General features: G+C 42.1%; 1 protein-coding gene across 4 annotated transcripts in view; it reads right to left on the reverse strand.

Annotated features, from left to right (window-relative positions):
* Positions 1–297: 297 nt before the first annotated feature.
* LOC144698493 (coiled-coil domain-containing protein 17-like) overlaps positions 298–25,853 on the reverse strand; it is a 77,844-nt gene continuing 52,288 nt past the window's right edge. For 2 of the 4 annotated variants that reach the window (XM_078570436.1, XM_078570450.1), the window contains 6 exons: positions 25,520–25,710; positions 18,464–18,549; positions 9,134–9,364; positions 6,772–6,994; positions 5,434–5,544; positions 300–2,803 (listed from right to left, as the gene is read on the reverse strand). In XM_078570436.1, the coding sequence (XP_078426562.1) occupies positions 2,624–2,803; positions 5,434–5,544; positions 6,772–6,994; positions 9,134–9,364; positions 18,464–18,549; positions 25,520–25,710 (1,022 nt within the window). In that variant the 3' untranslated portion in view covers positions 300–2,623. Of the gene's footprint in view, positions 2,804–5,433; positions 5,545–6,771; positions 6,995–9,133; positions 9,365–18,463; positions 18,550–25,519; positions 25,711–25,853 lie in introns of all 4 variants that reach the window. The other 2 variants (XM_078570445.1, XM_078570440.1) reach the window with 2 other exon arrangements.

Raw genomic sequence — 25,853 nt, forward strand, 5'->3', positions numbered from 1 at the left:
CCCCACCCCCTTCCCCCTCCTCATCCCCTTCCCCTCCAAACCCCATTCCCCCTCCCCCTCCTCATCCCTTCCCCCTCCTCACCCCTTACCCCTCCCCATCACCTCCCTCTCCCTCCCCCTCGCCCCCTTCCCCTCCTCCTCACTCTCTTCCCCTTCTCCTCACCCTCTTCCCCCTTCTCCTCACCCTCTTCCCCCCTTCTCCTCACCCTCCTCCTCACCCCCATCCCCATCCTCCACTAATTCCAACTGGGGTTCCAACCTGGAAAACCGACACCCGCTCCATGAGTGCTCTGGCCAATCCACTTAATTAGAAATTAAAGGATGGCTACTGAAACACGGCTGTGATGATTTGAGCAGCGCCATCTTTGCTCCTGGCCACTGCCTATTCTGTCACTCACAATAACATGATGGAGTAAAATACCAGAACTCTACCTGCACGGTGTTGGCAACAAATGCAGCCAGACCCGAAAACATCTGGCAGCACCAATCCCATTGTCCTGCCCAACATTTAGCATATTGGCAACACCTAAACAAATAACCTGGGAATTTATTCTGTTGCTGCCTGTCGGAGTTTGCTGTGCCCAAACTGGCTGCTGTTTTTCCTACAATGGCTACACTTCAAAAGTGCTTCATTGGCTGTAAAACACTTTGAGATATCCTGAGGTTGTGAAAAGCTCTCTTATAAATGCAGCACTTTCTTTCTTTACATGTCATTCAGGAGGAACTGCCTTATACAATGAAGCCACCAATTGAACAGTTCCAGTTAAGGAAAAGGGATAACACAGTAGAAAGGATTGCCTGCAACATCTTTAGCTGCCATGGGTAATCCTTGCTGGTAGATTAAGAAACTTGCAAGGTACAGTCGCCAGTCAGCCACTCCTCTTTTCACTATTTGTTATGTAGGGTCAGTAAGAACAATACATGTATTAAAACCAGTATTTTACTACAACAGAAGAAAAGCTCTTTAGTGACTCAAACAGGCATCTACCTAAAGCAAGTAGCTTGAAAATTGACTTTTGTCACATCAAGTCTCATTCAGTCATCACACCTTTCCTCAATAACCCACACTGGTTCTCAGTCATACAATGCCTCAAATTTAAAATCTTTGGCCTTGTGTTCAAAGATTGTTCAAAGGGACTGCTGAAGACAGGATCTTTTTTATTGCTCTGAACAATTTGTGTGTTATTTAAGCCAAATATTCTATTCTTAGTTTCCTTTTGTATGTTGCTGCTTCAGTGTTATCTCATTCGTGAATACATTTGACTTTATTTTCGGTTGAATGGTCAAATGTGGCAACTGTGATATTGACCATCTTTCAAAGGGACAAGGCACATTCAACAGCTCTAGGTTCCAGTGAATGAAAGGATGTTAACTGTTAGTCCTGATGCACACTGTTCCGTTCATGTCACACACAAGGCTTTAAGTTTCAGTTCATTGGAGATATTTATGGAAACTGCCTTTTTGCTGTGAAAATGAGATGAAAATATTGGGGGGTTGGGGGCGGGGGTAAAGAACCATAAACATTTGCAGCACAGATGGAGGATCTTCAGCTAATTGTATCTGTTCCAGTTCTTTGCTGAAATATCATTACTAGTTCCACTGCCTTGCTCTCTCCCCATAGCAATGGTCTCTAAAGCATTCCTGTGACAAAGTATTGAACAGCCATCCACAAAGAAATTCCACCTAACCCCTCTCCTCACTCTGAAGGAGCAACTTTACAGATGCATCATCACTGACTCCCCTAATCATGGTGTCCAAGCTCTTGGTAATTTTAGCAACCGCTATTAAATCTCTTTATATCCTCCTCACTCCTGTGGAAATAGTTCCAGGACATCAAGTCTCTCCTTATAACTAGAGTTTCTTAACCCTAATATCATCCTTGTGAATCTATTTTGTGTGCAATCTATATCTTTAATGGCCTTTCTATAATGGGATACCTAAAACTGTACAAAATATCCTAACTATGGCCTAACCAATGTTTTAAATGAATTACTTTTTAAATAAAATAGTGTTGCCTTCTTTACTTTTTGTTCTAATCCCCCTCTCCTGAATGTGATAGTTCATTTTGTGCTCAATGGGGCCAGCCCCACGGCATCTGATCCAAGTAACACACACCAGCTTGGGTTATCAGTGCTTCTGTCCTAGTCATCTATCAGGAATGCAGTTACTGAGCCTGGTACTGTCACCCAGAATCCACAAAAATGCAATTCCAGCAGAGGGGTCACATAGGATGAGAACCAGCTGCAAAGTGCTCTGCCAAATTGGTTCATCTCTGTTCCTCTAGCATGAGTATGCAGGGCCCTGTCGTAGAACCCCTACTGGTTGAGACTAGAATCCTTCCTAATCTGTATGATGTTATACCAAGCTCATGTATACTTATTATATTAAAAGCCTTGCACGTAGCGTATATTTCCTGCAGGTGTTACAGTTCCTACTACAGTTTAGACATCACACTTCAGCAAAATCTGACTGACCATGAGCAACGCCCTGGGAGATCTTGTTAGTAACACTTATAGAAGTACTGCTTGATTTTTACAAAGTTTCCTCTTTAATACTACTGAAACAATGGAATTTTCTTGCACGTTTTTGAATTTTGGTTTATCTTGGTACTGGTGGGTTTGAATCATCCTGATTGAGTTCTGGCTGAGGGAGAACACTGCAGTAGCATCACATCAGCAGAAGGAGGTGGAGGGTCCACAGTCTCTCCAAAAGGGGGATAGACCAGCTGTATGGCCGGGTAACGGTAAGATGAACAATAAGACGAAATTGGGGCATCGATGGGGATAGCACTGCGTGCTGAAGCCTGTAACAAAACAGGGTAACATTTATCCAATTATTAACTTCCTCATACCTTACTGAGTTCAATTCAGTCCACTTATGCTGCCTTTTTGTGACATTTGAAATGTAGACAATTACAGCACAGGACAAGGCCCCTGTGGACTCTGCTTTGGACTCCCAAAGTTAAGGCATTATATAAATATGAAAGATTCAAATATTATGCACTTTGAATCAGGTGCAACCCCAAAGGTACCTCCCAATATGTTATAAACGTGCCAGAGGTTGGTATCATCACTTAAATTATTATTGATACTGTGCAATTACACTTAAAACTATAATCAAATTGCTGCTCTTCACTGAATGTGTCTATCTGAAGCATATTTCCTTCTGTGACACTTCCATTAGTAGCGTCAATCAATTGGCACTAAATGATACAGTTGGACTGACATTCACACAAGACAGTTATAGTAATGATGCATAAAGAAAACCTTACAAATCCCACTTCCAAAACAGCCATGGTGCTCCCTATTAGTGATCTCACTCAGCACAGCAGCTGACAAATTGGTATCAGTGTGATGACCTCAACAAAGAGAATCATTGGTTTCCCATTCTTACTATCCAATAACAACTGCATATTACATTTTTACAGCACCTTTAACATAGTACAACATCCCAAATTGCTTAACGGGAATGTAATAGGGCAAATAAAATTGGCACAGAGCCAAAGATGATGATATTCAGACAGGTGACAAAAATTTTGGTCAAAGGGATTGGTTTTACAGGGGAGACTTAAAGGAACACATATGGAGAGGCAGAGAGGCCTGGGAAGGAAATTCTAGAGTTTAGGCAGCTAAAGAGTCGAGACATCTGAAGACATGTGACTCCTGCTGGCAACTGTACCTGTGTGGGCATCAGGCAAGGACAGCATTGGGTTTGGCTCTGATTCTCACCGTCGAGTTCTAACAAATACCCCTTGGGCAAAGTTGTTGACCGCCCCCCCCCCCACCTCCTCCTCCCCCAACACCCATAAAGAACACGTTTGTGATTTTGCATTTCTACATGTTATCACTAAGCATAACAACAAGAACAATTAATCTCCACTAATGTGTGAACAGGCAAGGCTTCCTACACTTCCCAAAATGAGCTCTGTCTGAATATCAGGACCATCACTCAGACCACTTATTTCTACCTTGGTAACATCACCTCACTCAGCCCCCGCCTCAGCTCATCTGCTGCTGAAACCCTCATTCCACACCTTTGTTATCTCTAGATTTGATTTTTCAAATGCATTGCTGGTCAGCCTCCTACATTCAATCTTTTGTAAACCCGAGATCATCTAAATCTCTGCTGGTCATTTCCTAACTAGTACCAAGTCCCATTCACCCATCACCGTCTTGCTCACTGACCTACATTGACTCCTGGTTAAGCCATGATTTTAAAATTCTCATCTCTTGTTTTTAATGCTTCCATGGCCTCACTCTCTCCCTGTTTCTGTAACCTCTCCATCTCTACAACCTTTCAAGACATCTACGCTCCTCCAATTCTGGACTCTTGAGTATCCCCAATTTTAATTGCGCCACCATTGGTGACCATGCCTTCAGCTGCCTTGGCCCTAGGTTCTGGAATTTCCTCCCTAAACTTCTCCGCCCCTTCCCCTTTAAGATGCTCCTAAAAGCTACTTCTTTGGCCAAGTTTTTGGCCATCAGCATTAATATTGCCCGACGTCAAAATTCACTTTATAATGGTTGTATAAAAGCGCTTTGGGCCATGTTATTACATTAAAGGTGCTATATAAATACAAGTTGCTGTTGTGGTCACTGGACAGTGATCAGATTAAAAGCCTTGTCTGATTTCCGCTTTCTAGAGGAGGGACGTTGAGATTAGGTGAAGCTGAGATCAGTCAACACATCACAAACCAGGGGCTGAACTTGGGACATTCCTGGTCTATAATGCTCAGTTCAAAACGGGCAATGTACTTCCCAAGTAAGCCATTGAAGAAGGCTGCCAACTTCTAATGAAAGGTCATCAACCTGAAATGATAATCCTATGTTTCTCTCTACATAGATGCTGACTGATGTATTGGGCATTTCCAGCATTTTAGTTTTTATTTCAGATTTTGAGCATCTGCGATATTTAACTATTTAATGTATTCCATTTCTGTTTGAACTGAACGGAATATGACTATATGAAGGAAACAGTCATGTCCTAGATACAACGCAATCAATATGAATTCAAAGAGAGCTAGTATTGACACCTTCAACCACAAACTAGATAGATTTCTTCCAGAAAATAATGATTTAGGATACAGTATATGAGCAATTTGGGATAGGACATGTGGTAAGTGTAGCATGCTTGGGAAGAACAAATTATTTTGGACCCATGATTCCAAAAGCTCTCCTTCACTAGAGTTTTCCTTGCATCACATGTAAGTCTGTTGTAGACTAATTAATACTGACTGATTTATATGATTAGTCAACAACTCCATCATCAATGTATCATGTAACTTACTGGGAAGGGAGAAGGTGAATCAGATGAACCTTGGTCTTTTTTTTGTCTCACAATTCCTATGTTTCTATGCCGTACAAAGGCTGGTGTTCAGGTACTCATTTGGTATGAACAGACTTAAGTTTGGAACTGTGAAGAAACCTTACGTACCAGTGGTGGATATTTATACAGCCTAGCATTATTAGGATCGATAGCAGCAGTTGTCTGGACATTGGCATCTCTTGCATTGACTAAACGAAGATATAATTCCATATTTTCCAACTATAAGATAAAGAAAAAACAAGAGGACAGAAAATTTATTGTATGACAATCTTAATTTACACATCCAAAAATAATCCCTGGATCTAGAGGATAAATTGTCTTTTCCACAACCTCATGCTCTTAGTTACTGTTATCAAATTTCATCATAGCTCCATGTTCCCTTTCCAAAACAAAACTGTTCTCTGAATTCAAGATTGATAAATTTGAATTATTGTTATTTTACGGCACAAAAAACCCACCTCTTGTACTATATTATTTGAACTATTTAATTTGAATTATTGAATAATTCAATCTTTTTCTGAGCATAAACAAATTCAAATTAACAGCAGTGAACTATTTAACAAAAATTTGCATTCTAATGGTGTCTTTAACATGGAAAAATGTCCCAAAGTGCTTTACAGATGTGCAATCAAACAAATGATGATATTAGGAGGAGCAGCAGTTGATCGAAGCTGCATGAAACCTCCCCTTTTCTAACTAGCCTCCAGTAGTTGTTAACAGTACAACCAGCTGATGGAGTTCTTGGGAAGCTTTAATCAACTGTTCTCAATGTTAACAATTACAGCAGCAAAAAAGAACAAAGAGTGGATGATACAGAGCATGTGTACAATTGTATTTGGACATTGCTATGGCAATTGTGGCTAGTCAACCAGGACCAATACAAACGCATGCAGATTTCTTTCGTATGATTGATTGTAGGAGCATGGCTACAAATGCATGAATATTAAAAAAAACATGTGGAAAAGATCAAAACCACACCCTCCAGACAATAGTGAATCCATGGAGACCATCCATCAACAGCATCAACATGGCAAGAAAGAGTGCAGCCAATTCATGAATTCCACTGGCAAATTCCTTACTGCTTCCCTAGGGCAACCAATCATGGTTCCAGAAGACTGGGAGCCCAAACCTACTCATAATCAGGGCTAGTTACTTAAACTATGTAACTGAAATGTCCTCTCTCAGAAGTGTGTCAGTTCCCTCTTAAAGGACTGCAGAAACAGTAGCACTACTGATCAGGATTTCTCTGCACCTACTGTACTCTTTATCAAAACCTTTTATCATTTTAAAGAGCACATGGGCTCTATTTCATTAACTTGTCCAAATTAGCTTGCAACCACTTATTTAACGTGAATTACTGAGCCAATTTAAAAATGGTTCAATTTAAATTCTCACCTAAATCATCAATGCCTTTCACTATTTCAAACGCTATCCAGATTATTTTACCTGAGGTACTCCATTTAATTCACCAGTAGTCATGGATGGTTTAACCGGAAGAACTCGAACTGGAACCTTCCATCGGCCGCTGATTACGCGATCCTGAGAGTCAAAAATATCAATCTTGATCCAGCCTCGCGAGATGAGACGGTTGATGTCCTGCCCATAGGGATCACAGCCCCCTGAAGCCTGTAGCTCCATTATAAGACTAATACCTGAAGATGGACGGACCCTGGCATATAACAAAATAGATAAATAAAATCCATGGAATAAGATGGCTGTTACCTGTTTTAATATACTGAAACCATCCAATATTAGCGTATACTTTCCCATTTTATTTTCAGGTCTTTCATGCAATTGCTTGAATGAACAGACAGGTACACAAGCTACCCATAAGACTCAAGACTTCAGACCCAGCTTTTAGGGTGCTGACCTTGGCTCAGTGGTAGCACTCATGCTTCTGAGTTCAAAGGTCACAGGTTCAAGACCCACTCTAGAGAATTGGGGCTGGATTTTACAGCCCCTTGCTGGGCATGTTTCAGTGTGAGGGGGCATGTAAAATATATTGGTTGGCTAACCCATTGTCTTCCCTCCCACCCTGACCCGGTCCCTGTAATATAGGGGTGGGTAAGGTGCCCAGTAGCCTGTCCACCCTTAGGCCTATTGAGAACCTTAAATGGCTAAATATTACCCACATAAGGCCCTCAATCTGCCTCCACTGCCATAACATGATGGGCAGTGGAAGGTAGGCGACAGTGGGAAGGCCATTTTATCACCCACGTTGGTGAAAAGGTTAGAAGGAAGGGGGATGTCCATCCTTTGGTGGGGGGGTGAGGGGTTGCCCTGCGTGCATTGCGGACAATCCCCATCCCTAAGATTGCGCCTCCCCACGTGGCCACCAAAACCTGCCCCGACTCCCCTCCCTAGGGTGTCCGATCCCTCACTGTCCAAATAGCCAAGGACTTACCTGAGTCCGGAGTCCACCTTTGATCTTTACTTACTACTGAGTTCCGCCGGGACTGTGAGAACCAGCCAGCCAATCAAATTGGCTGGCAGCTCTCAAGGGACTTTCTTCCACTGAAGGGCTGAAGTCCCACTCTCTGCTTGTTAAGGCCAGCAGCAGCGTGCTATCACTGCGGGGCAGCCTTTTTTAAAGTGGTTCGGTTTCTGACCGACTTTTCTTCGAGCTGCGGTGGTGGGGGGGGCAAGCAGTACGCCCCCCCTCCCCTTGTAAAATCCAGCCATTGAGCACGTAATCTAGGCTAACACTTCAGTGCAGTGCTGAGGGATCTTGAAATGTCAGAGATACCATCTTTTGGATTAGGCATTAAACCAATATCCTAGCTGTCCATAAATGGATGTAAAAGATCCCACAGCACTATTTGAAGAGGAGAGGACCTATACCAGTGTTTAGGCCAACTTTTATCCCTTAACTAATTTAAATCTAAAATGCTTTGGGATGCCCTGAAGGTCATGTAGGCACTATTTAAATTCAATTCTTTCTTGTTTCTTTCCATGTTAACCTGCTCATGGTAAGAAGAGTAAATGAGGCGTTGAGTAAATCCACAGTGCTCCTATTCTTCTCCCAGAATCCTTTTTTTAAAAAATTCGTTCACGGTATGTGGGCTTCGCTGGCTGGGCCAGCATTTATTGCCCATCCCTAGTAGCCCTTGAGAAGGAGGTGGTGAACTGCCTTCTTAAACCGCTGCAGTGCATGTGGCATAGGTACACCTACATTGCTGTTAGGTAGGGAAAATCCTAGGGGTAGCTCCTTAGTCTCATCTTCCTTTGAGAATGACAGGTGGCTTTTGGGATAGGGTAAAGAATTATTGAAACCAGCTCACACAATTTGGGGAAAAGAAGCCAAAAAATTTGTTTTCAGGACAATGGTCATAGGAAGGCTCTTGAGACTTTTTTCAATCCCCTGGTAGGGTTATTTGTGAAACACTGCTCTATCCATATTTAAAAGGTTATAAGAGTACAAACTTTCAGAAGTTTTGTTCATTCCCATTTATGTTAATCTATGCCCCGATCATTACTTCTCATTTCTTTCCTGACATTGAAATTCAACCAACCAATCAGCCAACCAGCCAGTCAACTAGTAAAACATCCAAGCAGCCAGCCAGTTAACCAACTATCTATATAACCAACCAGCTAACCAGCCTTCTATCAGCTAGCCAAGCAAATATCTTAACACACTTTCTAAAGTAGCATCTCATTACTGAGAATGGGAGTTTGATCCCAACTATACAAAAGCAAATTTTAAATAGCACTTTGTCTAATATAAGGATCCTTTGAAATGTGTTACACATTATTTATATATTAAATCGGTGAGTTGTTAAATTGAAAAATAAGTTGTGTCAATAAGCACCTGGGCACAACTTGCTTGACTGCCAGGATAGCTCCGTTGCCTCTGTTAACTTCTGGGAAATAGGCCGGTAAGTTGTCAATATCACAGTAGACAGCCGGAAGTGGAGAGGGGTCTCCCATTCCCTGTCCACCATGGTACAGCCCCACCACCAGACGGCAAACCCGATACATGGGATCCAATCCCAGGAGAAAATCATAGAACACCACAAAACCAGCTCTGAAAGGAAATCGGCTAAAGGGTTATTAGAATTTTATAACAATATCTTATCCAAAATATCAAGAGTTAGCACAATATCACACGCAAACTCTGCTTCTCTCAGAAAGTCTTGAGAGACTCCATTCCCAGCATACAACTTCACAGGAAGGGAGTCTGGAGCAGAAAAGTGTGTGTTAACAATGAGAGGAGCTGTACTCCATTAGAAAAACCCCAAAACTTTAATTCTCTGATGTTGAGATCCTATCTAAACAAACTGTTTCTTTTACCTACACTGGCTTTTTTTTCCATTATCAATTTTATTGGCCTGCTCTAAATATTACAAAAGCTACCATTATAGAATCAAGATGCTGCAATGCAATTAATTTATCACTTAAGTAATCAATCTCCAACTTAAATAAAACAAGGCTTCAAATTTGTGAAAAGGTAATCCCATTGTTATATATGCAGACAGTAAACATTCTATTTTTTTATTGATTTACAGGATGTGGGCATCACTGGCTGGGCCAGCATTTACTGCCCATCCCTAATTGTCTTTGAGAAGGTGGTAGTGAGCTACCTTCTTGAACCACTGCAGTCCCTGTGATGTAGGTACACCCACAGCGCAGTTAGGAAGGGAGTGCCAGAATTTTGACCCAGTGACAGTGAAGGAACGATGATATATTTCCAAATCAAGATGGTGAGTGGCTTGGAGGGGAACTTCCAGGTGGTGGTGTTCCCATCTATCTGCTGCCCTTGTCCTTCTAGATGGTAGTGGTAGTGGGTTTGGGAGATGCTGCCTAAGGAGCCTTGGTGAGTTTCTGCACCACTCTACTGTGCATCGGTGTTGGAGGGAGTGAGAATGTTTGTGGAAGGGGTGCCACCAAGCGGGCTGCTTTGTCCTGAATGGTGTCAAGCTTCTTGAATGTTGCTGGAGCCTAATTAATTAATCTTGATTAATCTATTTGAAAAGATCTTGGGTCTTGGCTGCAGCACATGATCATAAAATTTTACACAGATATTTTTGTCTATTACATAGGCCATTCAGACCCCTCGAGTCTGTTTCAAAATTCAGTTAAATCAGGGCTGATCTGTACCTCAACCCCATTCACTTGCCTTTCATTCATATCCCTTGATACCCTTAGTATAAAAGATCTAATTCTTGCAAATTTCAATTGACCCATCATCCACAACCATTAGGGACAGAGTTATACTTTTCCGCTAGTAATAGAGTTAAAAGAGCTTCCTAATGTCACTCCTGAATGGCTTGGGACTAATTTTAAGATTGTGACCCTTTGATCTGGATTCCTTCACCAGAGGAAATAGCTTCTCTCTAACTATCCTATCAAATGTCTTTAGCTAAAGTGGTTTAAAATATCCATACAATTCCATATTTTAGTCAAGCTCAACAGATCTAAATCCTTATTTTTCCTGAACCTGTAAAAACAAATCATACACAGAAGAGCCCAATTTATATTATTGATACTATTTTGTTATCAGAAACAAACTATATTGTAGCCTCTTATCCAGTAGGAGAAAATGTATTTTTGGTCTACTCTTCAATGCCTTCTGAACTTTGCAAAAAAAACCCAAAATTAGTCCTAGCTATGGCCTCCATCATTAAGCATCATCACCCTTCCTAGTTCTTGGTGTAAATGGAAAGGGTATGTCAATGGTATCAAATTTCAGTGCCAACCTATATGCTGCGTGAAATGACTTTATTTTGGACTCCCCTGGTGATTGTTTGAATTTAACCAGTGAAAAGCTGAGTGAAACAAAAGACCATTTGTGTTTACGCAGTGCCTTTAATTTAGTAAAACACCCCAAGGCGCTTCACAGGAGTATATCAAACAAAATTTGACACAAGCCACATATGAACATATTAGGCCAGGTGACTAAAGCTTGGACAAAGAGGTAAGCTTTAAGAAGTGTCTTAAAGGAGGAGAGGGAGAGATTTAAGGAAGGAATTCCAGAGCCTAGGACATAGGCAGAAGGCACAGCACCAATGGTGGAACAATTACAATGGAGGATACTCAAGAATTCAGAATTAGAGGGGTGCAGATATCTCAGAGAGTTACGTGATTGAGGGAGATTACAGCGGTGGGAGGGGCAAAGCTGCCGAGCAATTTGAAAACAAGGATGAGATAATTAAGGTGTTACCAGACCAAATCCAATGTAGGTCAGCGAGCACAGGGGTGATGAATATACTTGGGGTTTGGTGTTGTGTTAGGATATCGACAGCAGTGTTATGGATTAGTTCAAGTTTATGGATGGCGGAAGATGGGAGGCCGGCCAGGAAAGCAATGGAATAATCAAGTCCAGAAGTAAAAAAGGCATGGATCAATGTTTCAGCAGCAGATGAGCTAAGGCTGGATCGGGAACGGGCGATGTTAAGGAGGCTGAAGCAGGCAGTCATGGTGATAGAGCGGACATAAGATTGGGTTAAAGGTGACACCAAGGTCACAAACATTCTGCTTCAGATGGAGCAATGGAGCTTGTGGTTGGGACTGAAGAAAATGGCTTCAGTCTTCTTAATATTTAGCTGCAGGAAATTTCTTCTCACGCAGTACTGGATGTTGGATAAGTAGTGTGTCAAATCAGAGGCAGTGGAGCACTTGGGGGAGACAGTGGTGTAGTAGAGCTGGATGCCATCAGTGTACATGTGGAAACTGACATTGTGTTTTCCACTGATGTCACCGAGGGGAAGCATGTATATGAGAAATAGGAGGTGCCAAGGCCAGATCCCTGGGGGACATCAGGAGCAATGTTCCTTCCAGGTTGCACAGTTGTGCAGCATGCAACAATTGGGAATGTGTCGCATGGGGAACAAACAGGCCGTGCAGAGGCAACGTTCCGTTCAAGATGCGCAAATGCAGATCTATGCATCAGTCTGAAAGGGTCCATGCACTACAACAAGCAGGCCATTCAAATAGAAGTGAATGGGAATATTGACCAAAGGCAATGGTGTGGGAATAAGAAGAGAAGCCATTTGCAGGTGATTCTCTGGTTACGATTAGATAGATATGAATGGAACCAGGTGAGAGCAGTCCTACCCAGCTGGACAATAGTGAAGAGGCATTGGAGGAGGATGGTGTGGTCAACTGTGTCAAAGGCAGCAGAGAGGTCAAAAAGGATGAGGAGGGATAGTTTACCTTTGTCACAATAATTTAGGATGTCCTTTGTGACTTTGATAGGGCTGTTTCCCTGCTGCAGCAAGTGGATACCTGATTGGAGGGATTCAAACATGGAATTCCGGGAAAGACGGGCATGGAAAAACAATTCGATCCCACACCAGCACCAATTAGCTGATTTCTGATGGGGCTGCAGCATTTGGCTGCTGCACCCTTAGACTAGAGCAGAGAGACACTCAGTAAGGGTTTCAGCTTCAGACTGATTACACAGTGACCCCTGATGGAAGTGCACATTGAATGAGCACAGGATCAGACTTCGTTGTGATGGCTCCCACTCACACAATATCAAGGATCACACATAAATAATGGCCACATGGATGAGGTAATAGGAGGCAACCAGCAGCCCAGTAAGGAGTCAGCATTTTCAGGGGGGAGGAGAAAAATGGTCAGAGGAAAGTAACTTTCTTCCCAAAGGATAGCTGAAAGTGCATTGCTGAGAAAAGAGACACACTGTTGAAGCTTTTTGTCTTACACTCATCAGGACAGATGCAAGAATGCCAAATTTCCAAGGGAGCACAAATTTATACTGCATGAGAAAAGGGTGCTGGCAAGTCGACTCTGATTGGTTGAGGCGTTGCCATGGGGAATGCATCAGGGAACTATTGTTCCCCATTCTTTTGTTTAATACAAAAAGAGGTGCAATGTCTGGACATGTTCCTTTTGCCTGCAGAGGCACTCGCTGCAATCCAGTGAGTAGTTTCTGAGTGACCATAAGCTCTGTGAGTGCAAATATATGCTTCTGAGGAACAATTTCAGGTTTGACTGAAGTTATCCCAGCAGAGATGAGGCTGGTCACATTGGCTGGTAAGGATCCAGTATGCACTGGGAACATGAGGATTTACAGAAGCAGCTGTACTTAGGGGAGATGGCAAGCAGGAGGGTCACTGATTCAGGGAAGGCAGCGAGTGAAAGGGTTTGGGAGGGAAGTGGCTAGTTGGAAGAGGGGGCGAGTCAGGAGAGGTAGTAAACTGGAGGCAGGAAGTGGCAAGCAGGAGTTAGCGAGAGGATTTTTGGGACAGTTTCAGTTCAAGGCAGCCAACAGGTTTTCAATGTAAAAACTACAGGTTAAGCACGCAACCCACCTGGATTACATGTTTTCTTGTGGGAAAGTGATTTTCATTTGGCACTCCGTTTTCTAGAAAAACATCAGAAGAACTAAATGAGGGATGGGTGTTCTTCACTCGAAGTGAAGCATCTTGGGACGCCCTCAGGTGATGAAATGCATAGTACAAATTCTTTTATACAGAGTTTCTGGAGGTGCTCATAGCATCAAAATGCTGTAAACTAGTGAGGTAATTAGGAAAAAAAAGCAAAAGAAAAATGCTGGAAATACTCAGCAGATCAGAAAGCACAGTGATGGGCCTTATTGTTGTTCAGTGCAGGTGCTTCAGCGAGGGAGATTTTCAAGACATTGCCTGACACAAAAGAAAAGGCGGACTATGATTGCGCAGGGAAAGCTTTGAAGGACCATTCTGTGGTGATGCCAAACGTCACATTCCAAAGGCATGTTTTCTGTCAGATGAAACAGAAAGTGAGGGAAACAGTAGCCCTAATTTGTGATAAAAACAGGAAATGCTGGAAAAACTCAGCAGGTCTGGCAGCAACTGTGGAGAGAGAAACAGGGCTAACGTTTCAAGTCCAATATGACTCTTTTTTGGAACCAGCCCCATTTATTTAGCCCAATTTATGACCCATTTGAGGCAGGCGTCGGATGGATGTAATTATGTTACAGTGGGTCTGAACAACCAGATAATGAATTAGATAGTCCAACATTGCAAGTCAGATAAATTGAGGCGTAAGGTGGTGAAAGAGGAGGCAAATGAATGTTGGATGACACGTTGCATTGGAAGGGTTGGATGGGCAATTTCACGGGATGAAACTTGGTCCCACATTTGCCATTGGCACAATAAAAGTTGAGGCTAACCAAGAGGTACAATGATTCTGGGTATGTGTAAATGTAAATAGCAAAGGTTTGGGAGTGTTTCAGATGTGGCAACTTGGGGCACTATTTAAAAGATGCCTCCTGACCTGCCAAGGGAAAGATAATGCAGAAAATGTGGGGGCAAAGACCATTTTGCCAAGAAGTGCAGAAGCAAAGCCGAACAGAGAAGGAAGCCTGGAAGTGCAACAACTATGAGACGAGTTGAAGAACATGCAGAGAGAGAGGACATGAATAATAATCATGGATACAGGATTTCTGTCAACAGGAGCAACCACAAGAAAGTTCCAGAATTGTTGGTGGTGTTGAAGTGAGCATTATTGTAGATTCACGCAGTGACAGTAATGTCATCGACATTAATAACTAATAATGACATTAATAATGTCAGAGCACTATGGGAGGAACTGAAGACAAAGTTATCATGTTATGGTCACTGTTGTCTAAAGGACCCCGCACAACAAAATTATTAATTAAAACCCTTCTCATTGCACAATACCAAATCTAGGATAGCCTGTTCCCTTATCGGTTCCTCAGCTTACTGGTCTAAAAAACCATCTCGCACATGCTTCAAGAATTCATTTGCCACAGTATTATTGCTAATTTGGTTTGCCCAGTCTATATGTAGATTAAAGTCACCCATGATTACTGTAGAATCCTTGTTACATGAACCTCTAATTTCCTGTTTAATGCCGTCCCCTACCTTATCACTACTGTTTTGAGGCCTATAGATAATTCCCACTAATGTTTTCCGCCCTTTGTTGCTTCTTAGCTCCACCCAGACTGATTCTACATCTAGATTTTGTGAGCCAATATCCTTTCTCACTATCACACTGATTTCATCCTTGACTAACTATGTCACACCATCTCCTTTAACTTTAAACCTGTCCGTCCTAAAAAGAGTACCCTTGGATATTTAGTTCCCAGCCTTGGTCACCCTGCAGCCAAATCTCTGTAATCGCAATCACACCGTACCTGTTTACATCTATTTGCGCTGTTAATTCATCTATCTTATTGTGAATGCTCCATGCATTCAGATACAGTGCCTTTAGACTTGTCTTTCTAACATTTTTACACATTTTTTGTCCTATGGCCCTATTTGCTGCTAGCCCTTGTTTCCTCTGCCTTTCACTTTTGTTTTCTACTTTTCTGTCTTTCATTCCTATCTTTGTTTCCCTCTCTTGTGTCTCCCTGCTCAGGTTCCCATCACCCTGCCAATCTAGTTTACAGGGGGATCAAGTGCATATCTCAAAAATGTGCCAAAAAGCTCTATCCTTACACATCTAAAACCCCACTCCAAACTGTTGGATGCTTCATTGTGGATGTGAGGGCTGGGGATCGGAATGTAGAGACGGAATTTGTAGTGATTTAGCAACAGAACTTGAAGAGGAAATCAGTTTGAGCAACGATTTGTGATTTTAAACAATGAAATTTTAAGTTGTGAAACAGCAAATCTTGACAAAACATGTGCCTAGATGTGAAGCTTTATGTGTGGTGATTATGTTCAAAACAGAAAGGGTGTATGTCGAACACTGGTCTTGTGATTTTGATGTTCCTGTATGTGATGTTTGCAAGAGAAAGTAATTAGACTGGATCACTGAGGAGCATCAATTTACATACTGATAATTATCACAAGGGACACCACAGTTAAATAGTGAAAGAGAAATTACAGTTCCAGAAAGTGAAATACTGAACAAAAAACTGAAACTATATTGTACTGTGCACTGAGTTTAGCTAACATTCATAATTGAAGAAATGTATTTACTCAGTGAGTTAGGGAAATAATGATTTGTTAAGTTTGTTTGCAAATTTTATTGCAGTTTGTTTAGTAAGGGATGGAGTCTAAGCTACACACACCAAGCAGAAACATCATGTTTTTAGTTTAATAAGAAAGGGATGTCATGATGAGAGCTGATTGTGTGGACTTGATGCTATATGGCACTCAGATCAGATACCGTAAGGCACACTCCATACTTGTAGGGTCACCTGACCCGATGAGTTGAAGGTCAAATAGCACAAGTTAGGCAGTTAGCGAGCAAAAATTAAATTCTCTTGTTCTTGTAGTTAAATCTCATTTTGAGTGTTATTCTTTCAATTAAATCTATGATTTTGAGAAGTATTCTTTCAGCCTGAGATTTAACAGAGTAGGGCATGATTATAATACTTAATGAGTTCTTTATATGGGCATTTACTAAAGAAGAGGGAACTGACAAAATATTGTTAGAAGTGGAGGTGGTAGAGATAATGGATGGGGTGAAAATTGAGAGGCAGGAGGTACTGGAAAGGTTGGCTATGCTTGGAGTGGATAGGTTGCCTGGTATGCTAGGCTGCTAAAGGATGTGGAGTTGAAGAGACCAGAAGGGCTTGCCATAATCCTCCAATCTTCCCTAGATATGGGGGAGGTGCCAGAGGATTGTAGAGTGGCAAATCTGACAACCTTATTCAAGATCGGGTATGAGAACATTCCTAGTAATTACAAGTCAGTCAGTTTAACATCAGTGCTAGTAAGGTTTTAGAAATATTAATCATGGAAGAAATCAATGGGCACTTGGAGAGGTTTGGATTAATTAAGGGGAGCCAGCATGGATTTGGAAAAGATTGGTCAAGCACGATCTGCCTAAGTGAATTTCTTGATGAAGCAACAGAGAAGGAAATGCAATACACTTATCTATATGCATTTTAAGAAAGCCTTTGACAAAATACCACATAAAAGGCTGGTTAACAAAACTGAGGCTCATGGAATGGAGGGTCAGTGTCAGCTTGTTTAATAATAGGCTTAAGGGCAGAAGTTAGCGAGTCTATATATATTTAGCTTGAATATTGGAATTGAGTAAAATTTCAAAATTTGCCAATGATACCAAACTTGGAGGAGAGGATGACACCACTTGTCTGCAACAGGGCATAGATAGGCTAGCAGAATGGGGAGACAATGCCAGATGGAATTTAATACGAGAAGTGTGAGGTGATGTACTTTGGCAGAAGGGATAAGGTGAGGCAATATAGACTAAATAGCACAGTTACAAAGAGTGCAGGGGCAGGAGGGTCCAGTGGGCTCATATGCATAGATCTTTGAGGTGGCAGGACATATTGAGACTAGCAAAGCACATGGGCTTCATAAATAGCGCGGCATTGAATACAAAAACAGGGAAGTTACACTGAACCTTTATAAACCTCTGGTTAGCTCACAGGTAGTCTATTGCATCAGTTCCACACTTTAGGAAGGATGTGAGGATCCTCGAGAATGTGCAGAGGAGGTTTCCCAGAATGGGTCCAGGGATAAGAGATTTTAGCTGCAAGGTTAGGGTGGAGAAGCCGAGATTGTTCTCCTTGCAGCAAAAGAGACTGAGGGGAGATTTGATAGAAGTGTACAAGATTATGACAGGTTAAGATAAGGTAGGCAAAGAAAAGCTGTTCCCACAGCTGATGATCGAAGGACCACAAGACACAGATTTAAGGTTCTGGGCAAGAGATGCAAGAGGGAACTGAGGAAGAATTTCTTTATGCAGCAAGTGGCAATGACCTGGAGGGTTGTAAAAGCAGAAATGATGAATGATTTCAAAAGGAAAATGGATGGGCACTTGAGAGAAATGATCTTGCCGGGCTACTGGGATAGAGCGGAGGAATGGGACTGATTAGATTGCTGTACAGAGAGCTGGGCTAAATGGCCTTCTTCTGTGCTGCAATGACTCTGGGCTTAGAGAAAACTAGTGGGTACAATTCTAATTGCTATTACTCAAAGTGGAAATATTAACATGAATTGGCAATTAGGTTCTTTCTGAACTCCCTCAATCAACTTTCAACAGAAGGATTTACTTTTTTCAAGTTTTTTTTAAAGCACGCCCAATAAAAATTTTATAATTAGATCAACAAAAGAAACCACAAATCCCATTTAATAACCAATTTGTTTGGTAACCATATTTAAGGAAGAATTTTAACCTCCATCTCTAGTCAAATAGTTTATTTTGATTATATTGTTTTGCAGCACCCCAAGAACCTCCTGAATGGACTCACACTGGATCATAAGGTGCAGGTCCCAAGCCCTCACTGGAATCTAGAAAATCTTTGACAAGAGTTGGAGTTTGAGGCCTGAAGTCCTCCTAAATCAATGAAATACAAAACAGAAGATTTAGCAGATTTACCACATACATGCTACATGTTCTTACAAGTATTTGCTATTCAAAACCTACCTAAAATAATCAGAATACATGCAAATTCAGTGAGATAAGTTGTAATACTGAATTCTGTGAAGTGCCATTATGGATTATTTGCCTTTACCTTTATAGAAATGTTATCCATCCGTTTGGACATATGAAACGTTCATCCCTCAGTAAACCTGATTTTCCATTTGCAGCTGCCCTGCATTGTTCTATTTAAACCTACTTTTGCTCATAAGAATAATTTTATTGGGATAGGCCAAGCTCCCAGCGTCCAAGGACCCAGAGCAATGAGCTGTCCTTCATTTGGCATTAGACTAGCAAACACACATGGCAGCCTAAAGGATTACTGATGTATCAAGAACAAATATTCCCACAGGCACTAGTGCTATCTAAGATTGGTCTATACTACTCCCGTGCTCACACTGATTGGTCTATACTACTCCTGTGCTCACACTGATTGGCCTGTACTACCCCTGCGCTCACACTGATTGTCTGCCCTACTTCCCAATTCATCTACAGATTCCCAACTATATAGCCTTTGGCTGATCATTCACACAACATGTTTCAGCTAATGGCCTGAACTACACTCTTGCCTTCACCTTCAATGTTGTAATTCCCCATTAAAATCATTACTTTCACACAGACTGGCTGCTCCACCTGGTATGACTCTTATCATCATTCCCTAAGACTAAGACCATTGAATCTGCTGCCTTTGCACTTCCTTCTAGCCTAAACATCGTCTAAGGTTCCTTTCTGCACGAGCTGGAACTTTAATCTTTTCTCTCCTGTCTCATGTACCTTCTCTGAGCTCATCTTGTCTATGTGTCCCACCTTATGCTCCTTTGACCCTAATCCAACTAAACCACTGACTGCTCAACTTCCCTTTCTGGTCCCCATGTTAGCTGATGTTAACAGTTCTCCATCTTCTCAGGAACGGTCCCCGATTCAAATCTGCTATTGTACACCCCTGCAACCCCCAACCCCCAATCAAAAAACAACCTTTGACATGCTCTGTCCTTGCAAATTACCAGCCCATGTTTAACCTTCCTTTCCTCTCTAAAGCCCTTGAATGTGTTTTCACGTCCAAAACCCTTGCCTATTTTTCCCAGAACTCCAATCAGGTTTCTGTCCCTGCCAGAGTACCATAAATGACCCCTCCTTGTCCTTCTCGATCTGTCTGCAGCCTTCGACACAGTTGACCACACTATCCTCCTCCAATGCCTCTTTGCAATCATCCAGCTGGGTGGACTGCATACGCCTGGTTCCATTCTTAACTATCCAGTCGTAGCCAGCGAAACAAAATGGCTTCTTTTCCTGCTCCTGCATTATTAATATTTGGTGTTCCCCAAGCATCCGTCTTGATCTGCTCCTATTCCTTGTTTATATGCGGCCCCTCCCAGCATCATCTGGAAACAAGTGTATTGATGACACCCTGCTGTATCTCTCAACCACCTCCCTTGACCCCTTCACTGCCTCTAAATCATCACACTGCTTGTCTGGCACCCGGCACTGGTGCAAAAATGTCCTCTCACTAAGTATTGGGAAGATTATTGTCTTCCGCCCTCATTGCAAACCACCCCCTAGCCACTGACTCCATCCCTATACCTGGCAACTGCCAGAGACTGAACCAAACTCCTTGCAAGCTTGGTGTAACATTTCACCGCAAGATGAGTTTCTGATCACACGTCCACTTCACTAAGGCAGCCTTCTTCCACCATCGTAATATCACCTAGCTATCAATTGTCCCAGTTCATTTGTTGAAATCCTCATCCTTGTCTCTAGAGTTGGATGCAAGCCCGGCCTTCGTAAACTGCTGCCTATGTCTTGACGCGTAGCAAGTCCCATTCGTTCTTCACCCTGCGTGCTGTCCTACATTGACTTCTGGTTAATTTATCATCCTTGTTTTCAAATTCCTCAATGGCTTTGTTCCTCCTTATCTGTGTAATCCTGCCAGCCAAACAATTCTCATATCTCTTGCTCCTTCAATTTTGGTCTCAAGCATCCCCTTATTTTAATCATTTCACCACTGACTTCAGCTATCAAGGCTTTAATTTATGGCAATTTCTCTAAGCTTTCCCTCCATTCCTCTCTTGTTTTGAGAAGCTCCTTCAAGCTTAACTCCTTGACTAAGCCTTTGGTCATCTTCCCTAATATCCCCTTGTGTATTTTGTTAAACTTTGTTTAATGCTCCTGTGTAGCACCCTGAGACATTTTGCTACAATCGAATCCAAGTGGTGTAGTTGAAGCATTTCAACCCTCACTGGTGCAGATATTTTACAGTGATTCAGTGTCTGAAATTTATCCTTTTACTTGTGTTCAAACTCTGCTCTTATTCTGTTTATAAAACTGGTTTTATAGGACTATAACACAATTGGGAATAATATATTTAGGGCGCATGGAGTTTGGGGTAATATGTTAGCATGGATACAGGATTGGTTAATGGACAGGAAGCAGAGAGTCAGGATAAACATGCATTTTCAAGTTGGCAGACTAACTAGTGGAGTGCAGCAACGATCAATGCTGGGGCCCCAGCATTTTACAATCCCTATTAATGACTTCAACAAAGAGACCAAGAGTGGTGTATCTAAGTTTGCTGACCATGGAAAGCTAGGTGGAAATATAAGCTGTGAGGAGGATGCGAAGAGATATAGATTAAGCTAGTGGGCAACAAGGTGGCAGATGGAATATAATGTGAGGTGTGTGAGGTTATTCATGTTGGCAGTAAGAGCAGAAAAACAAATATTTTTAAAAAGAGCTGGAAATGTTGATGTTCAGGAGCTCTTGGATGTACTCTTACAAGGAACACAAAATTAGCGTGCAAGTACAGCAAGGAATTGGGAAGGCAAATGGCATTTTGGCTTTTATTGCAAGGGGACTGTATAGGGCTTTGGCAAGACCACGCTGGAGTTGAATGTGCAGTTTTGGTGTTTAAAGAAGGATATACTTACTTTGGAGGTGATACAGCAAAGGTACTAGATTGGCTTCTGGGATGAGAGAATTGTCCTATGATGAGAGGCTGAGTAATTTTGGGCATATTGCTATGAATGAGGTTTTTTATGATTGTTTTGAGTCTGTCAATAAATCCAGGTAAAATGGTGGAAGGAAGAGAGTCATGTGACTAGCTCCACATTCTGCTGGAGCACAAGTCTGGGTCGATTGGTTACTGTGGGGTGCTGCAGGTTGACTTACTGGGGAGAAGGTGCAAGATGCTCACACCTATAAATAAAAGCATGAGCAACTGTGCTGACTGTGGATAGACTTTCAGTCTCCAAGTTTTGGGCAGAAAATGAGACCTGAGAGAGAGAAGCACACCCAAAGGACTGCAGTTATTGTGGCCAACAGAGAGGAGAAGCTGGTTCTCTGCTTGCTACTGAAGCAGAATGTGGGAGGGAAGATGGTCTCTGTTCGAAGGAATGCACCCCATGGCCATCTAAGGAATCTGGGTGGTTTGTCTTGAGGGTGAAAAAAATAGCTGGAGTTGGCGATTTGGTTCGGGACTTCTCTGAAAACTGAAGAACACCTCATGACAGTTGGTCAACCTTACAACTCGGGGAAATGGGGAGAAGCGAACCCATTGGAAGCTGTGTGTGATGTTGGACTGGATCTTGTGGAAGCTGTTATTCTGCAGAGAGCGGGATGTAAAGTATAACTGTGGGATGGGGTTTTGGTTGTGTTTAAAGTTAATTGGGGATATCCTTTCTGTAGTTTAATGTATTAGTTGCCTATAAATAGTTATGGAAATACGAAAGAGCAGAAAATGAGTGTGATCGATCTAACCTGCCTTATCTAGCCATGGAGCAGCTCATCATTAACATCATTAATCTGCATGTTGCATGTTCTCCTGGGAGAGGCTGTTTCTTTTTTGAAAAAAACAAGTGATCTCTTAGGAACCGTGGCAACTAATGAATCTCCTCCCAGATCTCTGCAACTTGCCTTTGACAATTTGAAATATCTTCCCCCAAGGACCTGCTAAACTTTGTTTTTCAGGATTGCCAGAATCCACACTCACCCGATACTTGAACCAGAGGGCAATCAGTCTGTGGAAAAGAAATACTGGGTAATGGCTAATCTAACTCTTTGCCTATTTACTTGTTTCACATGCTCCTTGGTTCTGCCGCCCCGATCCATCTCAAGTAACCAATCCTGCTTGATTTCCAGGACTCAACTGCTTCACTATATGCACTTTGGTAGGAAGAATAGAGGCATAGACTATTTTCTAAATGGGGAGAGAATTCAGAAATCTGGAGTGCAAAGGGACTTGGGAGTCCTAGTCCAGGATTCTCGTCAGGTTAACTTGCAGGTTGAGTCAGTAGTTAGGAAGGCAAATGCAATGTTGGCATTTATTTTGAGAGGACTAGAATATAAAAGCAGGGATGTGCTGCTGAGGCTTTATAAGGCTCTGGTCAGACCACATTTAGAATATTGAGAGGAATTTTGGGCCCCGTATCTCAGGAAGGATGTGCTGGCCCTGGAGAGGGTCCAGAGGAGGTTCACGAGAATGATCCTAGGAATGAAAGGCTTAACATATGAGGAACGTTTGAGGACTCTGAGTCTATACTCAATGGAGTTTAGAAGGATGAGGGGGGATCTGATTGAAACTTACAGAATACTGAAAGGCCTGGATAGAGTGGACGTGGGGAAGATGTTTCCATTAGTAGGAGAGACTAGGATCCGAGGGCACAGCCTCAGAGTAAAGGGAAGACCTTTTAGAACAGAGATGAGGAGAAACTTCTTTAGCCAGAGAGTGGTGAATCTATGGAATTCATTACCACAGAAGGCTGTGGAGGCCAGGTCATTGAGTGTATTTAAGACGGAGATAGATAGGTTCTTGATTGGTAAGGGGATCAAAGGTTACAGGGAGAAGGTGGGAGAATGGGGTTGAGAAACTTAACAGCCATTATTGAATGGCGGAGCAGACTCGATGGGCCGAATGGCCTAATTTCTGCTTCTATGTCTTATGGTCTTATGGTCTACTTCAGAGCTCACACTGATTGGTTTGTCCTCTCAGAGCTCACACTGATTAGTCTGTCCTATCTGAGCGCTCACACTGGTGCTGTCTGAAATTGGTGTGTCCGGGCCTACAGCTTACCTCAAAACTTTGGCTCAGTTAACTAAGTATCTAATGCCTTTCTTACTCTTCTTTATAAACTAAAATCCATTGGAAAAGTTTAATAGTATAGATGGTTACAATGGTTGATTTAGATGAGAAAAGACGAGAGGAGACCTGAGCGGAGCATAAGTGCCTGTAAGGACTGGTTGGGCCGGATGGCCAGTTTCTGTGCCACATATCCTATGTAATGTCCAGCCAGTGGTGAAATAGTGAAACAAAGTCACCATTTACATTCTCAAAGCTGAAGACCTCTAGTAGATGCATTCTTAACCTTCCTGGTTAGAAAGGATTTGGTAAGGTCCTTCCAAAGGCAGCACTGGTCTTGAAATGTTTATCTAGAGAATTGATCTTGTTCTTTGTTTTCATTTTTTCTTTTATTTTAGTAAGCTCCAGAAACTTGAGCACATAATCAAGGCTAATACTTTGGTGCAGGTGCCATCTTTCAGGTAAGCTGCAAAACCGAGGTCCCATCTGCTGTCTCAGGTGGATGTAAAAGATCCCGCAGCACTATTTTGGAAAGAGAAGGTCTCCACTGTGTCCTGGCCAATATTTATCCAATGTCACTAAACCAGATTAACTCAATATTATAACATAGTTGCATGTGGGGCCTTGCTGTGTCCAAATTGGCTGCGGCGTTTCATATATTACAACAATGGCTCCACTTCAAGTGTACTTCATTGGCTGTAAAATGCTTCAGGATGTCCTGAGATTGGGAATGGTGCTCTATAAATGCAAGTCTTTCTTGAATTCCAAAGCTCCTTCTCTTCTGCCCCAATTCTAACCTTGAAGTAGCAGCCCTGCTGTACCAAAGCAAATTTTTACATCGGTCATCCTTATGTTTAAGAATGAGAGTACTAAGTTTGTGTCACATTGTGACCATGTAGCTTTCTGTTGTGAGCCTATAATCAATGGGAGCTGGATTAAGAAGCAATCCTTCTCATGGGACCCTGAGAGAAGCTACAGAATTCTGTTCCTTCAGTCCTGTCCCAGAGGAGGAAATAGTGGAAAGCCGTATGTTTCACTCGACGTCATATCTGTCCAGGTTTACTCCAGGTGGCCCATCTTAATGCAAAGCTGTGAGCCACTATTAGCTACTTTATGGTTTTCAATATGAGAAGGTGGTCCAATATTTTTACCATTAATAAACCTATCTTTTCTCCCTACCCCCCACTGAAGGCAATGATTCATAATTAGCAGCAACCTGCCAGCACTTTTTCCGAGCTCCCATTCTTCATGTTTGAACAATGAATGTCACAAGATAAATCTGATCATGAAGACATCACGTCCAAGCCCCTAGCCTTCTTCCCTGCCCTGATCACACACACTTCGTATCCTCATTTAAAAAATACATCTAAAATACTACACACTGGTCTTTTCATTAAATTTTGACATATAAATGAAGACTGGAAACATATAAAGGCTGAATAACAATACATAGATGCTACAACATGCAAGCAGGCCAAACAGTCAAGTTAACCTGTCTGCACTTACCCTCTAGTTGTGTAAACAGTCCTCATCACATTACCCACCCTGTGCCTCTTCATTCTCTTCTCCTTCATCCATCTATCCATATCTAATTTTGAATGTTAACACGCCTCAACCATTAACCCTAATGAATTCCTCACATTTCCTGTTCTAAACCTCTGATATTTTCATCTTCTACCTATGGCCCATCAATGCCCCAAAATACTTTTGAACCACTGGAAACAATCTTCCTGCCTTTAATGCTCAGAACCACATAAGGCAAGCAAATCTGTTTGGTCCCCTAAGCTGCAACTTCTGGTCACAATCTGCTCTTACCATTGGCAGGAACGGAGGAGTGTGAGCTGTAGCATCAGGATGGTCTCGTGTCTTTGGGGTCCTCATGCGACGCTGAAGGCGCTGAATCTCTATCTCTTGTTTCAAGAGGTCAATCTCAGTCTTTAGAGCCCTCATTTTCTGATTGCTATCTTTCTGAGTCAGCTGTGGTTGATCATTTTCATCTCCATCTACTAAAAATGACATTTTAACGTTCAATTACAATGGTTTATGCCCTTCTCAAAGCAAATTGGGTTAATGCTCGGGACATAGAAACATAGAAAATAGGAGTAGGCCATTCGGCCCTTCAAGCCTGCTGCGCCATTCATTACAATCA

The sequence above is a fragment of the Cetorhinus maximus genome, chromosome 2 (genome assembly GCF_964194155.1).
Source record: "Cetorhinus maximus chromosome 2, sCetMax3.hap1.1, whole genome shotgun sequence".
Taxonomy (NCBI): Eukaryota; Metazoa; Chordata; class Chondrichthyes; order Lamniformes; family Cetorhinidae; genus Cetorhinus; species Cetorhinus maximus.